Source organism: Tursiops truncatus, chromosome 1, assembly GCF_011762595.2.
Source record: "Tursiops truncatus isolate mTurTru1 chromosome 1, mTurTru1.mat.Y, whole genome shotgun sequence".
Lineage (NCBI taxonomy): Eukaryota > Metazoa > Chordata > Mammalia > Artiodactyla > Delphinidae > Tursiops > Tursiops truncatus.
Genome location: NC_047034.1, coordinates 179286821 through 179311705, shown reverse-complemented (window position 1 = coordinate 179311705; position 24885 = coordinate 179286821). Strand labels below are relative to the sequence as shown.

The 24885-nt window shown below is 64.9% G+C and overlaps 3 protein-coding genes across 17 annotated transcripts in view; 1 reads left to right on the top strand and 2 right to left on the bottom strand.

The window, feature by feature from the left end:
* ESPN (espin) overlaps window positions 1-14873 on the top strand; it is a 32777-nt gene extending 17904 nt beyond the window's left edge. The window contains exons 6-15 of one of the 4 annotated variants that reach the window (XM_033844084.2): window positions 428-629; window positions 1823-2094; window positions 4719-4880; window positions 4971-5166; window positions 6500-6526; window positions 7638-7783; window positions 7860-8123; window positions 12676-12755; window positions 12846-12857; window positions 13967-14873. In XM_033844084.2, the coding sequence (XP_033699975.1) occupies window positions 428-629; window positions 1823-2094; window positions 4719-4880; window positions 4971-5166; window positions 6500-6526; window positions 7638-7783; window positions 7860-8123; window positions 12676-12755; window positions 12846-12857; window positions 13967-14114 (1509 nt within the window). In that variant the 3' untranslated portion in view covers window positions 14115-14873. Of the gene's footprint in view, window positions 1-427; window positions 630-1822; window positions 2095-4718; window positions 5167-6499; window positions 6527-7637; window positions 7784-7859; window positions 8124-9929; window positions 12170-12675; window positions 12756-12845; window positions 12858-13966 lie in introns of those variants that run through there. The other 3 variants (XM_073796790.1, XM_073796786.1, XM_033844081.2) reach the window with 3 other exon arrangements.
* A 203-nt stretch (window positions 14874-15076) lies between these two features.
* TNFRSF25 (TNF receptor superfamily member 25) lies at window positions 15077-20031 on the bottom strand. Of its 2 annotated transcripts, none has more exons than XM_073796829.1 (10): window positions 19365-20031; window positions 18729-18846; window positions 18408-18542; window positions 17894-18061; window positions 17722-17800; window positions 16916-16971; window positions 16710-16829; window positions 16486-16523; window positions 15837-16017; window positions 15077-15665 (listed from the first exon to the last, which is right to left on the bottom strand). In XM_073796829.1, exons 1-10 carry the CDS (start codon window positions 19404-19406, stop codon window positions 15343-15345), a joined length of 1260 nt encoding a protein of 419 aa, XP_073652930.1. In that variant the 5' UTR covers window positions 19407-20031; the 3' UTR covers window positions 15077-15342. The 2 variants fall into 2 exon arrangements, with proteins under 2 accessions (XP_073652930.1, XP_033699984.1); XM_033844093.2 differs by having other exon boundaries at window positions 16710-16817.
* A 152-nt stretch (window positions 20032-20183) lies between these two features.
* The window catches only part of PLEKHG5 (pleckstrin homology and RhoGEF domain containing G5), a 28649-nt gene continuing 23947 nt past the window's right edge, over window positions 20184-24885 (bottom strand). For 9 of the 11 annotated variants that reach the window (XM_033844055.2, XM_033844065.2, XM_073796827.1 and 6 more), the window contains 10 exons: window positions 24707-24856; window positions 24244-24354; window positions 23952-24101; window positions 23731-23868; window positions 23445-23564; window positions 22706-22838; window positions 22497-22612; window positions 22224-22405; window positions 20978-21754; window positions 20184-20728 (listed from right to left, as the gene is read on the bottom strand). In XM_033844055.2, the coding sequence (XP_033699946.1) occupies window positions 20719-20728; window positions 20978-21754; window positions 22224-22405; window positions 22497-22612; window positions 22706-22838; window positions 23445-23564; window positions 23731-23868; window positions 23952-24101; window positions 24244-24354; window positions 24707-24856 (1887 nt within the window). In that variant the 3' untranslated portion in view covers window positions 20184-20718. Of the gene's footprint in view, window positions 21755-22223; window positions 22406-22496; window positions 22613-22705; window positions 22839-23444; window positions 23565-23730; window positions 23869-23951; window positions 24102-24243; window positions 24355-24706; window positions 24857-24885 lie in introns of all 11 variants that reach the window. The other 2 variants (XM_073796796.1, XM_033844044.2) reach the window with 1 other exon arrangement.

Sequence of the window (24885 nt, the reverse complement as noted above, 5' to 3'; positions counted from 1 at the left end):
TCCCCTATCCCCAGCTACTGCAAATGCTCCCACCCGCTGCAGCAGCGCCGGTGCCTCCTCGCCACGCTGGAGCCTGGCCCTCTGCCCACTGATGAGAAAGGAGTAAGGCTGGTGCCGTGGCCGCCCTCGCTTGGGGTCCAGCCCAGCGTCCTCCCTCTCTTCTGAGCAGAGCCTCTCAACCCCCCTGAGCAGAGACCAGCCAGGGCTGGGAGTTTTCCAGGAATCCGTGGTCCTGCCACTGCGGGGGTGGGTTTGAATCTTAGCCTGGGAAGAACCTGAGAGATGATGGGGAAGGGAGCCCAGAGAGGGAAGTGGCTTGACCGAGGTCACACAGCGAGGGTGTGTGAGGGTGCCCGAGCAGGACCCTGGCCCAGGGTGCGCTGGTCTTTGGAGCGGGGTTGCCCTCACAGCCCCCTCTCCCGCTCAGAGCGTGGAGCACCGTGTGCTGTCACGGGATCCATCCGCTGACCTGGAGACCAAGCAGCCTGACTCGGGCATGTCCTCACCCAACACCACCACGTCGGTCCAGCCACCAAACTTTGACCTCAGCTCGCCGGCCAGCACCCTGTCCAACTACGGGTCCTGCTCCTCCGGCCACTCCAGCATCAAGGGCCGGCGCCCCCCACGTGGTGAGTGGGCCTGGGGAGAGGGGGGAGGGAGAGCCAACTGGAGCCAGACCACTGCGCCCTGAGGACCATCCCTGAGCCCACTCTGCCCGCAGCTGACACTGGAGGCTGCCCAGGTCACCAGGAGGGCTGGTTCTGGGGAGGACAGGTGACACTCACGCTTGTGGGTGTCCATCACAGACATGCCTGTACATCCACAGGTACCCTCCCGCCAACAAAAGCCGCAAGCAGCCCGCACGCAGTTCAGTGTCGTCACTCACACGCACACACAATGTTCCCCAGACGCTACACACACCTACCCACACTCAAGAGTGCACACCTACACGTGTACACACAGCATACAGGTGTGAATGCACAACCACACGTACAGAACCACACAGACACCTACGCTACATGTGTGCACTCATGCACCCCAGGTCCACAGACCAGTGCAAACACATTCACAAGTACAAAGAAGGGCTTCCCTGGTGGCGCAGTGGTTGAGAGTCCGCCTGCCGATGCAGGGGACACGGGTTCATGCCCCGGTCCGGGAGGATCCCACGTGCCGCGGAGCGGCTGGGCCCGTGAGCCATGGCCGCTGCGCCTGCGCATCCGGAGCCTGTGCTCCGCAACGGGAGAGGCCACAACAGTGAGAGGCCCGCGTACCGCAAAAAAAAAAAAAAAATAAGTACAAAGAAGCACGTACACACATTCAGGAACATACACGAATGCACACTCAGGCAGAAGCCAGGCACACATGCTCACATATGCTGACCACGCCCTGAGCTTAGGTGTCTGTCCACCTGCGATGCCGGCTTTACGCCGCCAGGTGGTGGCCTGCAGAGCTGCTGGGGCCCCCTGCAAAGATGCGGTGTGGCCGTTGGTACCGCGCCGCCTGCCCGGCCACATCTGCCCCGAGGAGCCACCCCTCCACCCTCCAGGTGGCTGTGCTCCGCAGCCCTGTCTTGGAGCCCGCGGCCTCCTGCCAGTTCCGCTCAAACCTGAGCACAGGCCTTTCCCCAACGAGTGCAGGGCTGCAGGTGGGCAGGGCCAGGGCGAAGGTGGGCCCGGCCCTGCGGGGCCCACGGTGGGGCCGTGTCAGGCTGCACCTGGAGCCTGCCTACTCCCGTGGCACGTTGTTTCCAGGCAGGAGGGGGTCTTGGGCCTGGGGGCAGCCTCTTTGCAAACTCCCAAACCCAGCCTTCCCTCTGTCCCAGGGCTTCCCAGCACGAGAGCTGCAGACATACAGAGCTACATGGACATGCTGAGCCCAGAGCCGGGCCTGCCCCGGAGCAGGATGGAGAGACCCAAAGCACCACCGCCACCACCCAGCTTCCCTCCACCATTCTCACCCCCAGGCACCCAGATGCCCCCACCCCCGCCAGGCTACCCAGCTCCCAAGCCCCCCGCGGGGCTACAAGCAGCTGACATCTACACGCAGACGAAGAACAAACTCCGCCATGTGGAGACCGAGGCCTTCAAGAAGGAGGTAGTGAACCCTCCCCAACCTGCCTGCCCTCCGGCCCCGGGAGTGGGCGGATGGGGGGGCAGCAGAGGCCAACAGGTGGCCCGGCTCCTGGGTACAGGGCGGGCGGCGGGGGCGGGGGGAGGTGGTCCCTGGTCCAATGGCCTGTTCAGGAGTCAAAGCTTCCGGTCAGCCCCATGGCGGCTCAGGGCTGAGCACTGGGGACAGAGAGATGAGGAAGACAAAGCCAGCACCCTCTGGGGACTTGGGGGGCAGGGCGGGGGGAAGGAACACATACCCAGACAGCCATGCCTCCCCGGGAGCTGGGTCCGCACCACCCCTTGCACAGGTGGCAGGGAGCTCACGGAGTCGGCAGAGCACACGTGCAAACTGCTCCCCCACGGGCGTTCTCGCGCCCAGCTCCGGGCTCAGGTGGGGAGAGGGCCCCAGGGAGTGTCTGCAGGTGGGAGATGCAGGCAGTGTGAAGGTGAGGGCTAGGAGGAGGGTGGAGGCCAGGGGAGGGGGCACCCGCAGGGCTCAGCACCCTCTCAGCATCGGGGGCTGGACGCGGGGGTAGCATGGAGGCTGGCTCCCCAGTTTGGGGCTTCAGCTCCCAGGTGGGTAGACAAGCCAGTCCTGAGATGGGCGCCCTGGGAGAAGCAGGCTTGTAAGAAGGGGCCGAATCCGGTGCGGGCACTTTGAGTGTGGGGTGCCCGCCTGTGGGTGCAGGGCCTGTGGGTTCCTGGCCGAGGCTTTGGAGCAGGGGAGGGAGCAGAGGGCTGGTCTGCACAGCTCTGAGAGTCCTGGGCAAGGAGGCCCAGAGGAAGCCCTGGGGTTCTAGTCAAGAGGACAGAGGGAGGCTGGTCTGAGGCCGCAGGGGAGGGCAGCCTGAGCCCCCCTAGGGTCCTGTGGGAACCCTGACCTTGTAGTTCTCTCTCGAGCCCAAGGCAGGCTGCCCCAGGGCCGAGCTCAGTACACAGTTCCCACAGGTGACCCACATCGCAGGGCCACCGGCTGGGGGAAGGGGAGGACACAGCTCCACTGCAGGTCTTCTTGCTACCTCAGACCAGGCTCTCAGTGGGTTCCTCTTTCATCTCCAGAAGGTGAAGGTGGCCCAGGAGAGGCCTGCAGGGGGCCTAGGGCCAGCAGACTTTGCAGGCCAGGCGTGTGGGCCCTGCCCCAAGCCACAGGACAGGCGGCCCCTCCCCTGAGCCAGAACACCAGGACTGCGAGGTGCCGTGCCTCTCCCGTTGTGTGCGTGCCCGGCGGCAGGCGCTGGGCCGCTCCACAAGGGCCCTTTGTGTGCCCCGCGCCCCCCTCCACTCCCCGGCTTTTTCCGGACCGCGGGCAGGAGCAGGGTCGTGGTGTCCGCGCCTCGGGGATGCAGGGGGCGCCGAGGGGGCAGGCTGGCCCAGAAAACAAATCCCGCGGTGTCGCGTTTCCTTGCAACGTGAGCCCGGCCGGGTGGGGCTTGGAGGGTCCGGGGCCACCGTGGGGACGCTCGGACTGGGGGTGGGGCAGGGGACAGCCCCTGCCAGGTGACTTGGCCTTTGGCCCTTGCGCCTCCTGTCTTTCTTCCCGGGCTGGGCTTAGTGGGGGGCAGATGCGACGGAGTGGGCGGCCCGCGCTGTCACCCGAGCCCGGCCTGCCGCCCCTGAAACCTGAGGCTTGGGCGCGGGTGTCGGTGTCCCTTACGCAGCCGGCGATGGTTTCCAGATGCGGGAGGGAAAGGGCGGGGGCGTGACCCGGAACCCGGGGGGCCAGACGTGGGGGGCTCCACTGCCCATGGTGAGGCGCAAATTCTGTCTCTGGCGGATGGAGGGGGTGAGTGGGGGGATGAAGCCTTGGGTGCTCAGCCCAGAACGGAGGGAGAGAGGCGCAGGGGGGTGGGGCCACATCTGGCCTGTGGGGTAGGCGCGGCGCAGCAGCCAGGTGTTGGCGGAGCAGGGGGCGCCCCCGTGGCATTCCCGGCTGCTGGGGGTTTCGGCCCGGGATTGGCAGGCCCTGGGTGATGTCAGGCCGACAGAGCTCTCAGGCGCTCATAGGCGCGGGCGGGCGGGCTGGGCTGTAACCTGAGAGGAAGGATCAGGTAGCGCAGGTGTCGAGTCCATGCCGCCCCCGCTGCCAGGTGCACAGCGGGGGCCACCAGCACGGTCGCAGGTAGGAGCAGCCCCAGGCCGGGGCCGGGCGACTGAGGGCCCTGGGCGAGCAGTGGACTTCCTCGGGGCGGAACTCCCCAAAGGAGTGTTGCGCGAAGCCTTGGTTTCGCGTGGGACCGTCTGGTCGCCGGGAGTGGGGTACGGCTGAGGCCTTAGCGCTGCCTAAGCTGGGAGCTACCCCTTCTCCAGCTCCCCCTGGCGTTTGGGCTGGGCCACCCCGCCCCTCGGCCCGCCCCTTCTAGCCACAGTGGGGGCCCCTGCGCCCCTTGGCCCGCGCCCAGAGCCCCTCCCTGTGGGGCCGACCGAGAGTGCCCTTTCACCGAGGCCCGCAGGACCCTCGCCCCATCCCCGCTCTGAGAACAGAAGGGTCTGGGACCGCGGCTGGCCACGAGCCCCCGGAAGGTTAAGAGTTGGGGAGGCGGGGAGAGGGATGTGGGAGGCGGAAAAGACAAGTGCCTGAAGCTCACTTCGCCCGCTGTCTTCCCGCAGCTGAGCTCCCGCGACGGCCGCAACGGGCTGCGGAGGCAGGACTCCAGCCGCAAGCCCCGCGCCTTCAGCAAGCAGCCCAGCACGGGGGACTACTACCGCCAGCTGGGCCGCTACCCCGGGGAGCCGCTGGCCGCGCGCCCGGGCATGGCGCACAGCGAGGAGGTGCGTGCCCGCCAGCCCGCACCCGCAGGCCGCCCGGGACCCGGCCGGGCCGCCCGCGTCTCACTCGCTGGCCCCTCCGCTCCCCCGCAGGCGGCGCTGCTCCCCGGGAACCACGTGCACAACGGCTGCGGCGCGGACCCCAAGACGTCCAGGGAGCTGCCCCCGCCGCCCCCGCCGCCGCCGCCCCTGCCCGAGGCCCTGAGCTCGCCGCCGCCCGCTCCTCCTCTGCCCTTCGAGGGCTCTGGCCCTGGCTGCGGGCAGCGTCGCTCCTCCTCGTCTACTGGCAGTGAGTAGGGGCGGGTTGATGGGTGGGGGGCGGCGCTAGCCCTGAAGGGGGAGGGAAACCAAGACCCCCCCCCTCCCGCCACCGCCCCGGGCAGCTGCCACTGCCCTGGTGCTTCCTCTTTTGCTCTTTGATCTTTCTGCAGCCCCACCCCAATGAGGACTTGACCCTAAGGGGAGGCTTGGGGTTGCTTTAGGTCCTGCCAGAGCAGGACAGGGCTGTGTGACCTGGGGCAAGTCCCCTTCCCTCTCTGGCCCTGCCTTCCACCCAGTAGGGAAGGCCTCCCAGCTCTGGTGGCTGCTGTTTCTGATGAGCTGGTGGTGCTAGAGGGAAACTCAGAGAAGTAGAATTAGCTTCAAGGAGGCAGGGTTGCTGGCCAACCTTCTTCCTGCCCCACATCTATCCTGAGTCACTCTTCCACTCCTGGCTGCTTTCCCTTGTTCTCCCAAGCTAGCTACGGCCCCGGGCCTGGCTATAGGGTCAAGGCCAGTAACCCGTCATACTCTGCCCTCCCCCTCCTGGTGAATCCCCGAGCATCCTTTTTTAAGAGCTAGACTGGTGACCAGGATTCCTGGGCTTCTCTTCTGAAATGCGGGACAGTCTCCTGCACGCCGGGGCTCCTGGAAGGCCCAGGAGGTGGTATCTGGGTGCTGATGCTTCCATTCCAGCCCGGCAGGGGGTGGCCAAGCTGCTCTCCTCACGCAGCCACTCGGTTCGGGGACCATGCTTACTGGTAGCATCCAAAGCTTCATTTCCCTGGCTAGGGATGCAAGGCTGCAGTAGCGTCCAGGGTAGGGCCAGCCTGGGCTCCTTGGGGTACCTGTGGAGCCGCAGCCCCTGCAGACCACAGCCCATGGTAGCATGTCCACTGTCAGCTGAGCGTCCAGAAAGGCCCCCAGCTTTGAGGTCAGTGCCTTCCCGTGGCAGCCTGGAGCAAGGCTGAAACTAGGAACAGAAGAAAAATAGACTCTGGGCTTCTCCAGACAGCCCTTCGCAGCAGAGCCTGGGCTGGGTGCCCTATCCCATCCCAATGCCAAGATTGAGGCCCTTGCTAGGGGGTCCAGGGCCAATGGCAGCCCAGCCCAGTCCTCAGGGGCACCAACAAAGCTGGGAACTGAGCGGACCACCCTTGTGGAGCCCCAGAGCAGCCTGAGCCAGGGTCAGACGGACCGGAAAGTTCCTCCTCTCACCACCACCACCCCGCCCCGCCCACCCCCGCGCATCTCCCCTCCTCCTGTCCTCCCTGGCCCTCTCTTGCTCTCTGTGATGTCCTAGCCTCACCCCAGCCCCCTCCCTCTCCTAACTTCGCTGTCACTTCTCTCCTCTCGGCCCCTAGAAGTGAGAGTGCTGAGACACAGGAAGAGTGAGTAGCTGCGTGCGCGGCTCCTGGCTGAGGCGCGGGGGCGGGACACAGGGCATGCTCAGGAAAAGCCAGGCTGACGGGCTGGAGTCTTGAGGAAAGGACGGGACCAGGGGCCGGCAGGCGAGGGGTCCTGGACACTACAGGTTCTACCCGCATTCTGTGCCGGGCAGACGGTTTTGCCTAAAGAAATGAGCCCGCAGCCGGCGCCCACCGGCACTTTTCCCTTTCTCCCCTCCCACTACCGCGCTCTGGGATCCCCAGCCCGGGGAACCCAGAAGCTGTTGGCCCCCTTTTTCCCCCTCACCCAGCCCTGACCCCTTCCTCAGTCTCTAAAGACAACCCTCCCCCAACTCCATTCGCCTCCGCCGGCCTCGTCGGAAAATGCAAACTCCGCGCCGTGCATTTGCATGTCGTCCGCCTGGCCCCTCGTCCTGAGTGCCCCGACCCTATATCCTTAGTAAGGTCTCGGCTTCCCCGGGTCCGCCAGAGCTGCGCTGTGCTTGCCATAAGTGTGCTCCGTCTGGGCTTTTGCAACCAGTGCGTCTGCGCGTGTGTCTGTCTGTGGGTGTGTGGGGGGGAGGGGGCCGGCTGGCTTCTGGCATCCAGGGTCCCGAGTCTATAGCCATGGAAGCCCCAGGTGACTCAGTCCAAGGGTCGCTGGGGTTTGCTGGTGCAGAGAGATGGCCAGGGGGAGACTCCACCCTGGCGGGGCAGGGCCGGGGAAGCCGGGACAAAGGTCGGGTGGCTGGCCCCAGGTAGTGTTCTGGAGCTCGGCAGTCAGTGCGCTGGGCTGGGCGAAGATATACGCTAGAGGCCCCAGGGCCGGCCCAGGAGCCATCATGAACTCCCAGGGGCCTCCAGGCGGGGGCTCCACACCCCGTGAGTAGGGCCGGGAGGATGGAGGGGCTGCGCGGGCTGCCAGCTGAGGACCCGCCTCTGGGGTCCCAGAGAGCTGCCTGCGGGACCCGGAACCTGGAGAGCTGCCCTCTGAGCCCAAGGGAAGGCCCCGGCCTGCGCTGACTTGGGGAAGGGGGCAGCGATGGGCAGGTAGGGGGTGGCGGGGACGCGGGCCTCACACCAGGCCAACGTCTCCTCTCCTGCCTCCGCGCAGGCACCAAGTCTTTCAACATGATGTCCCCGACGGGCGACAACTCAGAGCTACTGGCTGAGATCAAGGCGGGCAAGAGTCTGAAGCCGACGCCGCAGAGCAAGGGGCTGACCACGGTGTTCTCGGGCAGTGGGCAGCCGGCCTCCCAGGTAGGCGATGCGACAGACGCCCCAGCCCCTCGACCCCGCCCACCCGGCACTCAGCCCCGCCGCTTCTCCCCCGCAGCCCGACTCGCCGCTGCCGCCGGCCTCGCCGGCACCGTCACGGGCCCGGAGCCCCACCCCGCCGGCCGCGGGGTCCCAGCCACTGCTCAACGGCAGCGTGGCGCCGGCGCCGCCTGCCACCCCTGCGCCGGGCGTGCAGCTCGACGTGGAGGCGCTCATCCCCACGCACGACGAGCAGGGCCGGCCCATCCCCGAGTGGAAGCGCCAGGTCATGGTGCGCAAGCTGCAGCTGAAGATGCAGGAGGAGGAGGAACAGAGGCGGAAGGTGGGCGGGGTTGGGCTTCCAGAGGGCCCTGGGGTCCGCACCTGGGTCCACAGCCCATGTCCCACAGCATCCCCCAATCTGCCCGGGACCTTTCAGCCTCAGACGGCTCCCATTACCTTTGGGAAAAAGCACGATTGGACCACCACCCCTCTCCTGGGCTGGTTCCCAGTCTCCACCACCAGCACCACCCCACAACAGCCTGTCCTTTAATGCGATGGCAGTGTTAATCAAAGTCTAAGATGCCCCCAAATCGCCCGTGATCTTATTAAAATGCTTTTTCTGATTCAGGTGCTCTGGGTGGGGATGGGATTCTGCGCTTCTGACAAGCTCCCGGGTGAGGTTGACTCATCCAAGGGACCACATGAGTAACCGAGAGGCTTTTGGTTGTAGTCAGACTGGCGTGGGCTCTTTCCCTGAACTACCACTTTCCACTGATACTGAGCCTCGTCCAGCCTCGGGTTTCTCATCTGTCGGATGGGTTGATCATCCCTGGCTGGCAGGATAGTTTGCCATTGATCTGCTCAACAGACATCCCCCTGGCGCCGTCTATGTGTTACACACTGTTGTCGCCTCTGGGGATTCACGGTGAATATGTCAGGGCCGGTGGGGGTGGGGGGTGTCAACCAACAAGCAAGTACAGCACCTTAGTCGAGTGATAAGTGGCCCCAAGGAGACAAAACAGGGCAATGTGAGAGAGTGAGCAAGTGGGCAGGTGCTCTGATGGGGAGGGCAGAGGACTGGGGCAGCCCTGAACCGACCATCCTGTTTGGGTTTGGGGTGGTGGTAGGGGAGGAGAAAGTGATGTCTCAGGTAGACTTGAAAGATGAGGAAGAAGTGGACAGGGGAAGAAGTGGGTCAAAGAGTGAGCAGGAAGGACCGGGGAGGCCTGACGGTCAGAGTGGGTGTGGCAGCTCCAAGACATTACCACTGAAGGGGGTGGAGTGGAGACGTCAGGAGTGGCCAGATAACTAAGGCCTGGCCTTGAAGACAATGGACTTTCTCCTGGAGTAGTGGGGAGCCTGGGAGTGGGGTTAAGCAGAGAAGTTGGCATCGTCATGTTTGTATTTGGGAAACATCTTTGTGTGGGGGGCGGTGGTGGGCCGGGATGAACTGGGAGGCCAGTGAGGGGGTGATGGCAGCCCCTCCCCCCCACCTGGGCTGGAAAAACCCGGCACTAAAATGAGGAACAGATGAGACTATGAGTGCCTGGCAAGCCTAGCTCTGTAAGTTGTGTTATTATTCCAGGAGTCAGAGAGGGTGGGAAGAGGGGTGAAAGCCACAGCTTCAGCCACTTTAAGGACCTCTCATTCAGCAGTAAAACTGACAGCACGGACAGGGAGGTCTTGGGCCTCAGGGGAGTTTGATTAGGGGTCATCCGCCTGGGGTGAGGCGCGGCCTTGCTGGGATCTGGCCTCGAAATCGCAGACCTTGGATGGGGAGGGAGAGGGCTGCCGTCCGTCGCAGCTTCAACGCCTTTTGCATGTTCCTTTGGTGGTGTAATGAGCGAGCAAGCCAGGTGTGGAGACCCCATCTGCCGGCCCTGCCTCTGCAACAGCGCCCAACGACCGGCTCTGTCCCTGCCAGCGACCAGAGTGGACACTGCCCAGCGCCTGGAGCGGCGGCCTGGGCCGAAGCCTCGTCCCACTGTAATTGCCCGCCGGCCAGGCGCGGCCCGTCCCTGCAAACGCAGCCCCGCGGAGCCATTACACCACCCGGGACATGCAAAAGGCGCCCCCGGCGGCCGCTGCGGGAGCCGGGCCAGAGGGAGACGCGCCTCCCTCCCCTCTCTTGTCTTCCCCGCCTTAGCTGACGGCCGCCAGCTCGTGCTGCTACCCCCGCGAGGGCTGGAGGTACTCCCGCGAGTACAACGGCATCCTCGGGCCCTTCGGCGAGCTCATGACCGAGGCCGACATCCTCCGCATCGAGCAGCAAATCGAGAACCTGCAAGTGTTGCACAAGGCGCAGAAGCTGGAGGCGCGCCTGGAGCAGCTGGAGTTGGAGCTGGAGCAGCTGCTGCCCATCTCGGCCGCCCTGTCGGCGCCGCGCTTCACCGTCGACCCGCGCCGCATGCACGGCCGCGCCGCCAGCCTGCCTGCCTGGTGCAGCAAGATCTCCAAGCTGCTCAAGAGCATGGCCACGCTGCTGGCCGCGCTGGGGGGACGGCCCGCGCACCTGGCCGAGCTACTTGCCGCCGACACAGGCCAGCCACTGCCGCCGCTGACCGACGCCCCCTGGCGGCCGGGCCCGCTCTGCTTGGGCCGCTCGCATTCGCTCAGCTGGTGCCGTGAGGCCGTGGCGCGCGAGATCCTCGAGTGCGGCGTCTCGGTGCGGCACCTCCGCGCCACCTACGAGCGGCGCGCCCAGGGCTCGGCGCCGGCGCGCGGCCCGCCCCGAAAGCTCTCTCTGCCCGCCGGCGCCCCGCGCCGCGAGCCCATCCTCGAGGAGGACTACGTGGTGGCCGGTACCGGCGAGCCAAGCGCCGCCGCCGCCAACGGCCTGCTGGCCGCGGGGGAGCCCCTGAGCGTCCTGGGCCCACCCGAGGCGCCAGGACGCCAGGCGGCGCTGCCCGAGCCCGAGCAGTTGGCGCGCAGGCCGCCACCCTCCACTGAGCTGCGAGGCGTCCAGGACTACATCGACATGCGCAAGGAGCGCATCGTCTACCTTTTCCTGGAGCACTGGCGCAAGTGGACCTTCCGCGGCCCCGGGCGCCACGCCCAGGTGCGCCTGCGCAGACTGCTGCCCCGCGTGGTGGCCGCCGGCGCCGACCCCGGCCCGGAGGCAGCCGACGCCTCCCAACCGCCGGCGGGCGATGGCCCGGACGAGCGGCTGCTGCGCCTGCTGAAGCAGCGGCAGGTGGTGGGCAAGCTGCTGGGCCACTGGCGGAGCCTGCTGCGGCAGGTGCCGGCGCGCCCGCCTCGCGGCCCGGGCCTGTCACACGGCTTATACTGGCCCGAGCACTTCTTGCCGCCCCTCGACGGCGGCGCGCCCCGGCGCTACGACAGCCTCACGCTCGACCTCTTCATGCTCGGCTACTTCCAGCTGCTCGAAATGGGCCTGAGCCGCGAGGAGCGCAAGTTTCGCCACCTGCTGTGCTACGAGATGTTCGACCGGCTGGGCAGCCACCCTTGGGAGCTCATCCGTCTCTTCCACCGCGTGGTACTCGAGGAGGTGGAGGCCGGCCGGCGCGGCTGGAGCGACGGCTTCGAGGACCTCAGGCGCCAGTTCTTCGGAGACACCCCGGAGGCTGAGCCGGCCCGGGAAGAAAAGGTGGAGAAAGAGCAAAAGGAAGGGACAGAGAAGGAAGAGAGGGAGCCGACCGAAGAGGCCGCTCCAGCTCAGACGGGCGACTGGCCAGAAGGGCAGCCAGAGGCGCCGGCCCCTGAGCCGCAGCCCCCGTCCCCACCCCCGCCAGCCGCGCCTCCCCCGACGTCGGCCCCTCCTAGTTCCGAAGCCCCCGCCGAAGAACCCCTGGAGCTGGTATCTGAGATGGGCGAGTTCAGCAATGAGGACATCTGCCGGTACATCGACCGCAGCTTCTCCTTCTGGAAGGAGAAGGAGGCAGAGCTTTTTGACATCTGAGCCGCAGAATTCGGAATTTACCCTCAAGCGTCTTAACCCGGGCCTGGATGCCTGTCTGATGCCCTCCAGAGGTCAGAATACGGCAGGAAGAAACCAGGACAGGACGAGTGGCCTTGGAAAAGCCCGAGTGCCCAGAACCAGGCTGCCTCAGCCTTTGAGATCCCACGGTGGCCGGTTGTGGGGTGTTGGCCGGAATGGGCTGGGCACGGCACAGAGCCAACCAGGTGTCCCCCTCTGGCTCTCCAGCGATGCCTGGCTCCGTGTGGAGCCAGGTGGAAGCAGCAGCCCCTCTGAGTGTGGGACTGTGGGTCCCCCTTGGGGCAGTGTGGCTCTCTTTCTTTCTTTGGTTTTTCACTGGAGTTCATAGCTACCTCTTTGGCTGAGGTCAAGGGAGCCACACGTGCAGTGTTCGTGTGACGTGTCCAGACCCTTTCTCCTCTGTAACATGCAAGTAATAAAACACTTTGCTGTAAGCTGCCTGTGTTGGATGCCCCCACCCCCATGTCATTGCAGCCACACGATTGTAGAGCTAGCGTCTACCCGCTCTCAGAATAGGACAGGCATGGAAGAGAAAGTCCTTCACAGTGGAACCAGGGACCGGCCTGAGCCTCTCTGAGCAGGCAGGATCTGTGGAGGCCCACGTATGAGTCTGCCCAGAGATTCTGGGCCAGGGGCCTGGAGCCATCTATCCACCCCACCCTGCCCCCCGCCCCCCACCCTGGGGAGTCTCCCCCTCTGCTGCTCTCCTACGCCTCCTACACTCAGCTCTGACCTCTCTGGTGCCGCCTCTGGGACACGGGGGCCTGAGTCCCCATCCATTTGCCCTATAGAAGGGCATCAAAAGAGTCTCTTGTTGCGACCCCATCTGTGTCCCGTTGTCCCTGACTCAGGCAGCTCCCCTGGGTGGGGGAACACCCCCGCTGACCCCGTGTCCCAGCCCATGCTGGCCCTGAAGCCTTGTGCTGTGTTTCAGGAGAAGGAGGAGGAGGCCTGGCTGGCCAGCATGCCCGCCTGGAGGCGGGACATCCTGCGGAAGAAGCTGGAAGAGGAGAGGTGAGCTGAGGAAGATGCGGGGCTTGGCAGGGTGTCTTGAGCGTGTCCCTGAGGTGGTGGTGCCAACTAACGCCATCTCTTTTCTTCCAGGGAGCAGAAGCGGTGAGTGTGGGGCTGGGCCCAACCTGTGTCCCCTCCCCCCACCCAGTCACAGTCCTTTGGCCCCTTCCTCCAGCCCCAATCTTGAGCGCATCCCCTTGTCACTCAGCCCTGTTAGCACAGTGTCTTTGCTCCCAGTAATGCCGCCAGACCCCTCTTCCCCAGCAACTTACCCACTGCACCTCAAAGTCTTGCTCTTACGCTGTAATGACCTGTCGCCAGTTACCCAGCCCCCATCTCCCGTTAACCTAGCCTTTCTGCCTTGCAGTTAACCCAGCCTCAGTATCGATAACCTAGAGCATCTGCCCCTCAGATCTTCAGTTTCTGCCCTCAGTAATCTAGCCGAGTGCTGTCTGATAGATGTATCAGTTGAGCCACATATATGATATTAAATTCCGCCGCCACTGAAAAAATAAAAAGATGAGTGAACTTAATAGTCTATCTTACTGAACCCAATAATAATAATTATGAAAATCATTGAGACGTCTTACACTCTTTTTTAAAACTAAGTCTGCGAGATGCGATGAGCATTTGCACCTACAGTGCATCTCAGTCCCAACATTTCGTATGCTCAAACAGCCACACGTACTGAGCGGCTACCTCATCAGCAGTGCAGATCGAGCCATGGTCTAATAACCTGTCCCTAATCACCCACCCCTGTCTCCCAATGATGTGGCCCCTCTGTTCCCCAGCAGCCCAACCCCAGTCCCCGGGAACTTGGGTCCTAGCCCCTGCACCACGCCCTCCTCACTCTCTGTCACACTGTGACCCAGCACCTCTGTTTCCAGTAACACCCCCAGCCAGCAATAACCCAGCTACAGCCTCTCGCTTTCCCAGCTCCTGTGCGTCCCCCAGTGACCCCAGTCTGCCCCCAGTCAAGCTCCTCTGTCCCCAGCAATCCTGCCCACATGCCTCCTAACCCACCCCCTGTCCCCAGTCACCTTCTACCCCTACAACCCATTGCCCTGCCCACCATTCATGAGTGCCTCTGTCCCCAGCAACCCAGCCCCTGCCCTCAGTAACCCACTCCTTGCCACCGGTGACCCCCCCAAATGGGGCCTGGCCCACCCTCTCACCCTTGCCCGGGACTGTGCCCCCCACCCCATGCCCAGGAAAGAGGAGGAACGACAGAAGCAGGAGGAGATGCAGCGGGAGAAAGAGCAGTCGGAGAAGCTGCGGACGCTCGGCTACGACGAGAGCAAGCTGGCGCCCTGGCAGCGACAGATCATCCTGAAGAAGGGGGACATCGCTAAGTACTAGACGCCGCCCTCCTGCTCGCAGCCTCGCGAGCTTGGGGCCGCCCCCAGACCCCGCCCCAGCCTGCCAGGCCCGGGCCGAAGGGCTGGGAGCCGCGCCGCCCTCCCCTCCCGCGCTGGAACCCCTCCTTGACCCCTACCCCGGGCACCCCCCTTCCCCCGCACCCGCATCCCCAGCCCCGGGCGACGCTGGAGCGCGCCCGCCGCCGCAGTCGCCCAGAAAAAGTGCCCAAGCTGTTGACGCAAAAAGACGCTGCTTATTTGCATGCCTACTTACGTATATTTGCATGTTCGTTGAATGTCAAAGTGTGCAGAGCTCTCCCTAGCCCCGTGGGTGGTGACCTTGGTTTCCTGCGGGTCGCGCGCCCTGCTGCCGCCCCCTCCCCTGCACCCCGGAACCCGCGTCGCTGGCGCATCCTGGGCGGAGGCAGGCCCCGCGCTCGGGGAAGGGGTTTTCCTCTCTCCCTGACCCAGATCAGCGCCCGGCCTAGCCCCGGCCGCATTTCCCATCCCCGCCGAGGGTTTCCTCTCAGTCATTTGTTTACCAGAAACGATGAAAACTGCAAACTGCCCGTCGGGACAGCGTTGCCGCTCCCGGCGCCCCACCTCCAAGTCTGCGCGCCGTCCCCAGCCAGGCCCCGCACTCCCCGGACGCTTTCACGGTCCTGGTGGAGTGAGTGGAGGACGAGGGATCCTGAAGCTGTGTCTCCAACTGCTGCCTCCCCGGTCCCTGCCATCTCACACCCGCATTAAAGCTCTCTCAGCCGCCCGGGGCTCATGCTCACTCTAACTCGTCGTCACCGCGACTTCCTCTCCTCGGGGTAACTGGGCCACGGCGGAGCTGGAGGGGCAGGCTTGGGCTAAGGGCCACACTGGCCTCCGCCGTGGGTGGCAAGACTTCCGGCCCTTTCGACGCCCCTGGGAAAACCAAGCCTGGGCCACTTAACACCCCCAGTCCCGCGGAAACACCAAGCAGCAGCTTTTCTTCATAGATTTTTAATAATACCAAGGCCTCAGCCAAACACAGGCCGAAAAACAGCTGATGGTCGTTGGTGCTTCCTCGCCTTAACTGGAACCTTGGGGGCGCACAGGGGTGAGGCTGGCTGGTGCTGCTACGCAGGGCCGTGCCAGGGGCTTAATAAGTGACATTAAATGTCTACACGCATAAGTAACCGTACTTAGGGCTTCTGCAAGGGCCACCAGAGCCTCGCAGTGGCGGGTGGGCCCCGGCGTCACGGGCCACGCTGCAGGCGGCTCCGCAGGTCCTCGGCGCAGCCGTCCAGCCCCATGCGCTCCAGGGCGGCGTAGACGGCGCCCAAGCCCGCGGGCTGCTGCTGGCGCCAGCGCTTGAGCATCTCGTACTGCTGGTCGCGGAAGCGCCCGACCTCCACCTCCACCGCCTCGATCTCCGCCTCGCGCAGCCCCAGCGTGCGCACGAACTCCTTCCAGCGCCGCGCGGGCACCGCGTCCATCACGTCGTAGAGCTGCGGGCCCGGCTGGAGCATGGCGGCCGCCGAGCCTGCAGGGCGCGCCGGCGAGGGCGGGGGCGGCGGGCCTGCGGCCAGAGAGAGCCAATGGGGAATGCGGGCAGGGGCCCCGCCGGGCAGGGAGGTCCGCCTGGTCAGTTAGGGGACGGGAAGTGGGCAAGTGGCCTCAGGAAAGCACAGCTTATCACCGCGGACTCAGGAGAATGGGGTCAAGGCCTCAGGCCCCTGAAATCCCTTACCAAGAGCTCTGCTGGGCAGCTGGTCCCAGGACCACGTCACCTCTGGGCAGGGTGCCTCCTGGGCCTGGGGAGAGCCAGAGGTCCAGCTGCTGCCTATCAGCTGGACGGTGCAGACCTTCTCGCCGCTGCTGGGTGTTACCAGAAGGGTGGAGCTGCTGTCCGGGGGTGAGAGGTGGGCGGCCTGGAAGCCAAGAGAGGCCCCAGGTCAGCCTCGCTTGCCTGACTCTGGGGTCTCTGGCCGGGGGTGGGCATCCCTGGCTCAGTCAGCAAACATCCCGTGGTGCCACCTCCCCCGGTGGCCATGCTCTCTCACTGTGACCCAGTAGAAGAGCTATCCTGCCTGGAACGCCCTGCCCCTGCTGCCCTCTCCTTGTTCCGCCAGCCCTGGTAGAGGCCTCACCGTGGTGACACTCCTCCTACTGAGCTGTTCGCTCCTGTTTACCTGTCTGGACCCCCGTAGACTCAGAGCCACCTGAGGACGGGCCCTGAGCTGCTCTCACTCGCTGATAACTCAGCACATGTGTTCGTGAGGTCTACTCCGTGCCAGCTACCAGGCGCCGCGCTGGGATCACGAGTTATAATAAGGCCCAATCGCTCAGCTCCGGAAGGCTTGTTCACGCTCATCCTAGAACACTACTGAGAATCTTACCTGCAGCGAGGTCAGGGCCTCCACCCCAGCTTCACCTGCTGAGAGACACCAAGAGAGTTTAATCAGCAACCAGGCAAGGCTCCGGAACCTGCGTCCCTCAGCACCCACTCCCAGCGCTCCCTGCCTCAGTTTTCCCCCACTGGATCAGGCTGAATGGGCTCTGGGCTACCCACCCTGACCCCAGGCCTCTAGGAACGTGGGCGCGCGCGCGCACGTGCGCTTACCAGGAACTATGGCCTTGCAAAGCTGGCAGCGGCGGTATGTGTAGGTCAGGGTGGCACCAAGCAGGAGTGGGACCACCAGGGCTGCCAGGAGCACCTGGACCCAGAACACTGAAAGAGCAGCTGGTGGGTGGCGGGTGGTAGCCGTCCCCCACCCTCCCCTCGGCCCATCCCAGCTCTCCCACTGGCATCTCCATTTCACCACCTACCCTGCCTCCAGCCACAGACAGCCACACAGGGCCCAGGACAGCCCCCAAGGGTGCTCCTGCAAGGGGAGGGGATGCGGTGGAGGGTGAGGGAGTACACACCGGGGGGAGGGGGTGGGACTGCTCAGGACCACCTGACATCTTCTCCATCCTGGAGGCCCTTCCCTGCTGAAAGCCTCACTCTACCCAAGAATGTTCCCCAAGTACTGCTGAAACGTCACTGGTGTCCATAACAGTAACAACAAACACTACTTACTGAGCTTCTTCTAGACTAGACTGAGGGTCACCAGAATGTCAACTCTGGGATTTGCCTGTTTTGTTCCCTGTTGTTTCCCCAGCACCTAGAACGGTGTCTGGAAATGATAGAAGCTCAAGAAACACTTGTGGAGCAGATGCGTGAATAAAGTTAGTCACCCCTTAATCAGAGCCCTGGGGAGAGCCACTAACACTCCCACGTTCAGATGGGGAGCCCACAGATTGGAGAGGTGAAGTAACTCGCCCAAGATCCCTCTGAGAACAAGGGGCAGATCTTGAGTCTCAGCCCAAGCTTTGAAACATATTAACGCGACTCTCTCTGTAAGTGACACATCCTATCCTTAACGTAGGGCTGGAAGGAAAGTATGACATAAAGGGAAGATATGCCCCCTTATTTATCTGACATAAGGTGAATTCAAATTTCTCTTTACCATCCAGTGTTTGCCTGAGGTGGGACCCACTTACCATAGGGTCAAGCCCCCTCCTCCCTGACCCTCGATCCCCACTCTGCTCCCAGCCTCCCTTCCCCCAGCCCAGGGCAGCCAGGAAGTTACGTGGGACAGGACACGCAGCTGTTGCCGTATTCATAGAAGCCGGGCAGGCAGGTCCCACAGTGAGTGTCTCCGCTGGAACCTGTGGTCCGGGAGGTGGTGCGGGTCAGGACGGGAGAGAAGGAGGCAGGGGAAGGGGGTGTGGGAGTAGACGGCCCGGATCGGGGGTACCCACAGGGGGCCCGCGTGCGGCGGTGCACGGCCTCACAGTCTGGGCACGGGTGGCAGCGAAAGGGAGAGCTGTGGGGACACTGGCTGACGACGCAGTCCATGAACCAGCCTGGCTTGCAGCCACAGTGGGTGTCCGCCACCGCAGAGCAGTTCTTCAGGGCCACCTGGGAGGCTGGCAGGGGAGACGGGGGAGAGCAGAGGCTGTCAGAGCCAAAGAGCCCCACAGAGAGGCAGCACAGGTCCCCTGGAGAATGGAGATGAGGAGACCAGAGACAGGGCCACCCCCAACGTGAGAGAAATGTGGAGATCACCACAGAGCAGAAGCTGGAAGGTCACCAGGATGAGAGGGCACAAAGGCATCCTGAGGCAGGACCAGGGTAGAGGGCCCCAGGGTGGGGTGCGCACAGGGCTCTCCCAGCCAAAGGCTGGGCTCGAGCCAGCCACTTTCTTCAGAAGGACCCCAGCCAGGGCTTGTCCTCCAGAGCCGCCCTGCCCCCAAGCACCAGGCAGCCCCGCACCTTCCTCATCACAGGCCTGGCAGCGGGCACAGCGGGTCTTGTGGTGGTTCTCCCAGGCCAGGAAGGTGCCCCGGGGGCACGGGAGACAGGTGGAGATGCCACAGGGCTTTGTGCAGGGGGCCTTCAAGTAGTGCCCTGTGGAACCCAGCCTGGGGTCAAAGAGGGCTGCCACCTCCCTATCCCGGGCTCCCTACTTCCCTCCCAGCCTCCCCTCGCCCCATCCCTGGCCTGCCTACCACCACTCCCCAGCCCTCCTGACCCCCGCCTGCCCCATCGGCCCTCACTTCCTGCCACGTCCCTCCCACTCCTTCAGCCGCTCACCTGCTGGGCAGCCCCCGCAGCAGACCAGACCACTCCTCATCTGGAAGCTGTGCACACAGTCACACCTGGGGCTGGGAGCGCTGCCCTGGCCCTGGGCACCCAGCAGCAGGAGGAGGGCCTGGGGGACAGGGGCTGCTGGCTCCCAGCCTGGCTGCCCAGGCCGGGGGCTCTCTCTACCCGGTCTCCCCAGCCTTCAGGGGCCCCAGCACTTGCCCACAGAGCAGCCCACTTCTCAGGTTCTTGCCCCAAAGGGGTGCCCATCGGTGGGGCTCTGGACTAACTTCCTTCCCCTGTGCACAGACCAGGCTTGGCAGGGGCAGAGAAGAGGGTTCCCGCCAGCCCCTCCCTCAAGACTGGGCAGCAGGTGGTCCCCACCCCCACCCACGCCCTTGCTAAGGTGGGGGGCCCTGATCTTTCTCTGCCTGGGGACCCCAGATCCCTCCCGCCCCGAGAGGGTGTTTCCTCCCGGCTGAACCTCTAACTTAGGTCGGAAGAGGGGCCGGCCCAGCCCCCAGCGAGGCAGGATCGGAGGCTCCTATCCCCATCCCCACCCCATCCCCGCGTCCCCTTCCTCCGCCGCCTCGGGGACTCAGGCCCCGGCCAGGCTCGAGGTCGTGCCCCCGCGACCCCACTCACCGCAGCCAGCGCCGCCGCACACGCCCCGGGCCGCGGCTCCATGGCCCTGGGCGCCACGCTGGGCCCTCGACCCGACCCGGTCTTCCCCGCTCCGCCCGCCACGGGTAGGGCCCAGGCCGGCGCCCGCAGGCCCGCCCCGCCCACCCCGCGCCGCCCGAAGAGCCCGCCTAGGGGGAGGGGAGGGGGAGGGGGAGGGGGAGGGCGCAGGGCGGGGCCGCCGGTACCAGGAAGCGAGCCCCCAGGCCGAAGCCCGCACCTGAGCTCACCTGAGGCGGTTGGTGGGCAAGGTGCACACAGCACAGGGCTGCAGCCAGGCCCCACGCCTGGGTGCTAGCTTCAACCCTGAGACCACCGCTTCCTAGGGAGGCGACCTCCCCTCTCTGGGCCTCAGAGCCCGCCCTCAGCCATGAGGGGTTGGGCCAGAAGTACCCAGGTGGGAGACCCACCCTCCCCACGTACTGCGTGGCGTCCCCCCGCCCTGGAGGGGAGTCCTAGGGGGCACTTTCAGCAGAGCCTGAGACCACGGCCCACCCTGGCATAAGCTCAGAGGGGTGGCTCAGGGCGGGGCTCTCTAAGGTACCACGTGGGGGAGGGCACCTCGTGGGGGGCTCTAGTGGTGGGCCTCATGTCTGCGGCAGGGGACAGGGGTTGATCTTGGGAGTACTAGTCAGGCGATCTCCGCCCGACTAATTCACTTCTGCTCCCACAGTCTCTTCCAGCGGGGCCCCACCAGAGGGAGGGGGCGGGAGCCCAGGGAGGCACCCAAGTGCACCTGAGTCCAGAAAGGGGGGCGTTCCAAAAGCAAAGGACTCTTTCCGGTGGAGTATATACAAGTCTTTATAAAAGAATCAAAAGCTCAATAAATATGCAACTTTACACAGAGCCCAGCCCAGGTCTGGGTGGGTGGGTGGGTGGGAGGGAGGGAGGGGGGGAGGGAGGGAGGGAGGCGAGGGCAGGGGAACCGTCCCATTGGGGCCAGATGAGGGTGGAGGTGGGAAGGGCTGCCTGGGATCCCAGCCCTGGAGCCCAGCCCAGAGGCTTGGAGCTGGTGACTCCGGGGGTATTGGGCAGGGGACCCTGCCTAGGCTGGGGGGCGGAGGCACAGGCAGGTTAGTGACAGTGGTGGCTGTAACAGGGCCCTGCAGCCTGGGCCTGGGCCTCTGCTGAGCCCTCCTCCACTTCCAGCCAGTCTGGCAAAGTGCAAATTGGGCCCTGGGGGCGGTGGCAGGGGTCCTGCCCAGCACTCTGGCTGGGGCACACATAAGGCAGCAGCTGGAGCAGGGGCCGGCACACCCCAGGAGGCGTGCTGTCTGCTGTCCCTTGGTCAGTGGCACCCCTGGGAGCCTCCCTCTGCTCAGACCTCCCTGCAGTGGAGAGGAGGGGAGAGATGGGCCTTCCTTGGCTGAAGGCATCCGGAGGGGCTCCAGCCACCCTGTCCTCCCGACCGGAATCCTCAGGCCTCTTCTTCACCACTGCCCACTGTTTCCTCCTCACTAGGTGCTGAGGCTGGTCTCAGGCTCCCTCTCCCCCACCCGTCCCCAAATGCCATCTGCTCCCCGCCATGATAGTGCCCCCAGCACACTGGGCCACCTGTCCCAGGCCAGGCCACTCACGAGGCAGTGAGGGTGGAGTTAAGCAGCAGGGTGGTCCTGATTCGGTAGAGCTGGGCCAACGTCAGCTTCCTGTGCTGGGCAGAGGTCCCTGGGGGGGGCTCAGGCTGGACCCTGGGTGAGGCCCCCGAGGACAGCTCTCTGCTCCTCCTGATGGGTCCTTTGGGCTCCCCAGCTGGGCAGCCGGCTCCACCCTCCAGCTCTGACAGCTCGTGGCCACTGCCAGGGCCTGGTGCCCCCTGGCAATCCCAGCTGGGCCCAGCTTCCTGAGGGGAGCCCTGAGTCCTGGTGCCAGGGACGGTAGCAGCCAAGCAGAGTTCCGACAGGCTGCGGCTAGGGGCTGGGGGCGCTCCACGGGTGGTGGCCCCCGACAGCAGCTGGAGGAGACTGGCCTCAGATTTGGACTTGAGCAGGTGGGGCAGACAGGGCAGCAGCTGGACAGGAGTGCGTCGGCGGAGGCGGGGCGAGGGTGGGGGTGAAGGGGCTCGCGATGACTCTGGGGGCCGGAGTGCTGGCTCCACCGTAGGGGCTGGGGCCATAAAGTCTTGCAGGGAGGTCGGGGAGAGGGTGCCGTAGGCGGAGTCTATAGAGCAGGAGCGGCCATCCACTGGGCCCAGGGGCAGCAGCTCGCTGGTGGGTGTGACAGACGAGGCAGTGGTGCCGAGAGAGGTCTCGTCTGATTGGGAGCTGAAGGGGCCGCCCTCGAACTCGGGAGAGGACAGCATCCCCCCAGGCTCCACCACCACCATGGCCAGGGTCTCCGTGGAGCCATCCGAGACACTGTGGAGCCGAGAGGAGAGTCAGCCCAGCCCAAGGAAACCGCGATGGCCTGGTGCAGCCCATGCTGGGCACTGCAGAAGTCTACAGCCTCTGCCCTCCTGGAGCTCAAGGCTCAAGAGATGGCAAGCAGGTGGCACCTGAGCCCGCAACACAGGTATCAGTAATGGTGTCTGTCGCGACCACAGCATCTCCTGTTGGATACGGTCTAAGAATCTTGAGCTCAGCTCCAGGCAGCTACCACTAATGTATCAGATTTGGCACTCAAGTTGAAAACCGTTTGCCATCCTCCCCTGGACTCTGGTGGGAGACAGAGCCCCCGTCCCCACCCCCACTGGGTTCACATCATAAAGCCATTCAGAGGAAAGGGGTGTGACCAAGCCCTGTCCAGTGCTAATGGCCTCGGGGTCCAGAGTCCTGGCTGGAGTACCTGCCCTGCTCTGGCTTGCTGGGGGGTCCTGGGCGAACGTACCAGCGCTGCGAGTCGAGGCTGCTGCTGCTTTTGCGCAGGGCGGTAGGGGAACTGGCAGCCGACGCGCTGCTCTCCCCTCCTTCCTCGTCCTCGTCCTCCGGCCCGTCCTCCTCCTCTTCCAGGCTCTGCAGGTGCTGCTGGCTGCCTGGGTGCTCCTGCACACGCAGCTGCTGAAGCTGGCTCTGCGGGGGTGGGTGCGCAGGGCCCCAGCGGGCTGTAAGCAGCGGTCCCCACCAGGCTGCCCTGCCAGCCTGCCCACCGCTCTGCTCTCACCTGGGCATCGTAGATGGCGTCCACCCAGCCACGGCACAAAGCCTGGCCGCTGGCCTGGAACGTGTAGGCCCCCACAGCACTGTGGAACTCGTTCAGGTAGATGAGAAGGAAGGACCCTGGTTAGGAAGGGCTCGCCTCAGTGCTGGCTGAGACCACGGCCCCCGCCCGTCCCAGGCCCTGCCCAGGGCCGGCGGGGCCGGGCTCCTCACCAGGGTCCCGAAGCTCCCGGCACACGATCTTTTCCACCAGCAGTGGTGGCCTGATCACCTTGGTCCTCTCTGCCTTCTTCACTGCCTTGGTCACCAAGAGCAGGTCGGTGAAGAGGAAGCAGTACACGTCCATCTGGGGGATGGGAGGCCGTGGGATCAGAAGCCAGAGGTCAGGGCCAGGGCAGGGACCCTCAGCCTGTCTGCGGCCACACCCTCTCCTGGGGGTACTGGTGTCAAACACCTCCCTTCCCCCACTCCCCACGAATCTGAGAGTAAACTTCAAATGAAGGGCGAGCCGAGTTTCTTTCATCAAGCTATATACTTCTGATTTATGCCCATTAAAAGTTTACATTAAAGAGGAAAAGGAAGGTGGTTTTAAAATCACGCTTTGTAGGCTCCGGGTTACACAGTGCCTGAAACATTCCTAGCTCAGTAGCAAGACGCTGGGCTGTTCCTGTCCTGCTCACGGAAGGTGCCCCCTCCTTCCCACCAGGAACACATGTGGCACTGGCAAGTGGGCAAGAATGGCACCTGAGGGGCTGCGACCCGGCTGCTGTATTTGTAAAGAGTAAACTGCAGCCAGATAATCCCTCAGACGATCACAAAAGTCACCAGTTCTTAACTTGCCACCCAGGTGACTGGGCCCCTAAGAATCACAAGCGGTCCCAAGGAAGGGGTGTTCGAAACCCACAGGGTGAGAGGGGGTGGGGCGAGGGCCCTGGGTGTGGGGTGGAGTCACCTTGCTGTCCTTCCCCTCCTTCATCCTCAGGCTCCCTTCCAGCAGCAGCTGGCGTGTCTCCTCAGGGGAGGCGCCAGGGATGGGTGCTGTCAGGTCCAGATGTAGAAATTCCTTCAGGAGCTGGGGGTTTGGGGGGGCAGGTGCAGGAGAGGTCAGAGTCTGCCTCCTCATCTCAGCGGGGAGTCCTCCAGAGAGATTCCCAGCGTAGCCTCCCGTCTGTCTGCCAGTTTGGCCCTTCCTCGCTCCCAGCAGGGCCAGCGACCCCCGCACAGACGGAGGCGCCCACCTTGTCCACCTCGTCGTTGCTGCCCTCCACCACCTCATAGGCGTCGATGCGGCTCACCACGGCCGCCAGCCGCTGCCTCTCCTGTCGCTGCCGCATGCACGCGTTCACGTGGTGGATGAAGCGCTCCACCGAGCCGATCTACGGGTGGGCCAGGGCAGTTCAGGTACAGGGCCGGGAGGGGCCGCAAGCCAGGGAAGGCCCCTGCCCGCCGCTCCAGTTACCATGGTGACGACGGCCTCCTTGGCGCGCGGCTCGTCGGTCTTCCTTAGCACCGACTTGAGCAGCAGCGGGTACTTGGTGAGCCGCTGGTGGGGCTTGGCCAGCATGTCGCTCAGCTTCAGCCGCTGGCACTGCTGGTGCTTCTCGGCCCACTGCGGCGGAGAGGGGGAGGCGGGGGCGGGGCTCATGGCAGGCCACGCCCAGCGCCAGCCCCCCCCCCCCCCCCGCACCTGCCGCCCAGGTGGGCCCACCGTCCTGTGCCCGGGCCCAGCAGCGAGCCCCACCCGCCCTCACCGTGACGTAGGCCCGGAAGAGGTCGTTGTCGCGTAGTAGGCCCCGCATGTACTCCATGCAGCCCTCCTCCTCCATACAGTATCGGATGTAGGGCTTGAAGAGGGAGCCGAACTGGCGCAGGGCGAACAAGCACAGCACCCGTTACCGCGCACTCCCCGAGGGCTGGGCCCGACAGGCACTCGCTCTTCCTTACTGCCTTTCGCGACCACCGCAGGGGGCAAGCTTATCCTTGTTTTCCACGTGAGGAAACTGAGCCTCAGCGAAAGCGATCACCCTCGGCCAGGTAGCAACGGTACACGGCCAGGTGGAGTTCACACCAGGGCAACCGATTCTGAATTCCACGCCTCTGACCACTAAGGGTCATTCGGGCCATCGGTCAGGGGGAGGCTAGGGTGGTGGGCAGACAGCATCGACGCCCCAGCCCCGCCTCAGTGTCCCTGCCTGCGTCCGACCCGGCCCGTACCATCTTAAAGCCTTTGAGGAAATCCCCGGGCTGCAGCAGCGCCCGCGTGCGCCGCGCCTTCTCCAGCACTGGCGCCATCACGCTGCCCCACAGCCCGCGGTGCAGCCGCGCGATCTCCGGGACGTTGCTGAACAGGCGCTCCGCCTCCACCTGTGGGTGGGCGGGAGGTGCGTTCGGCC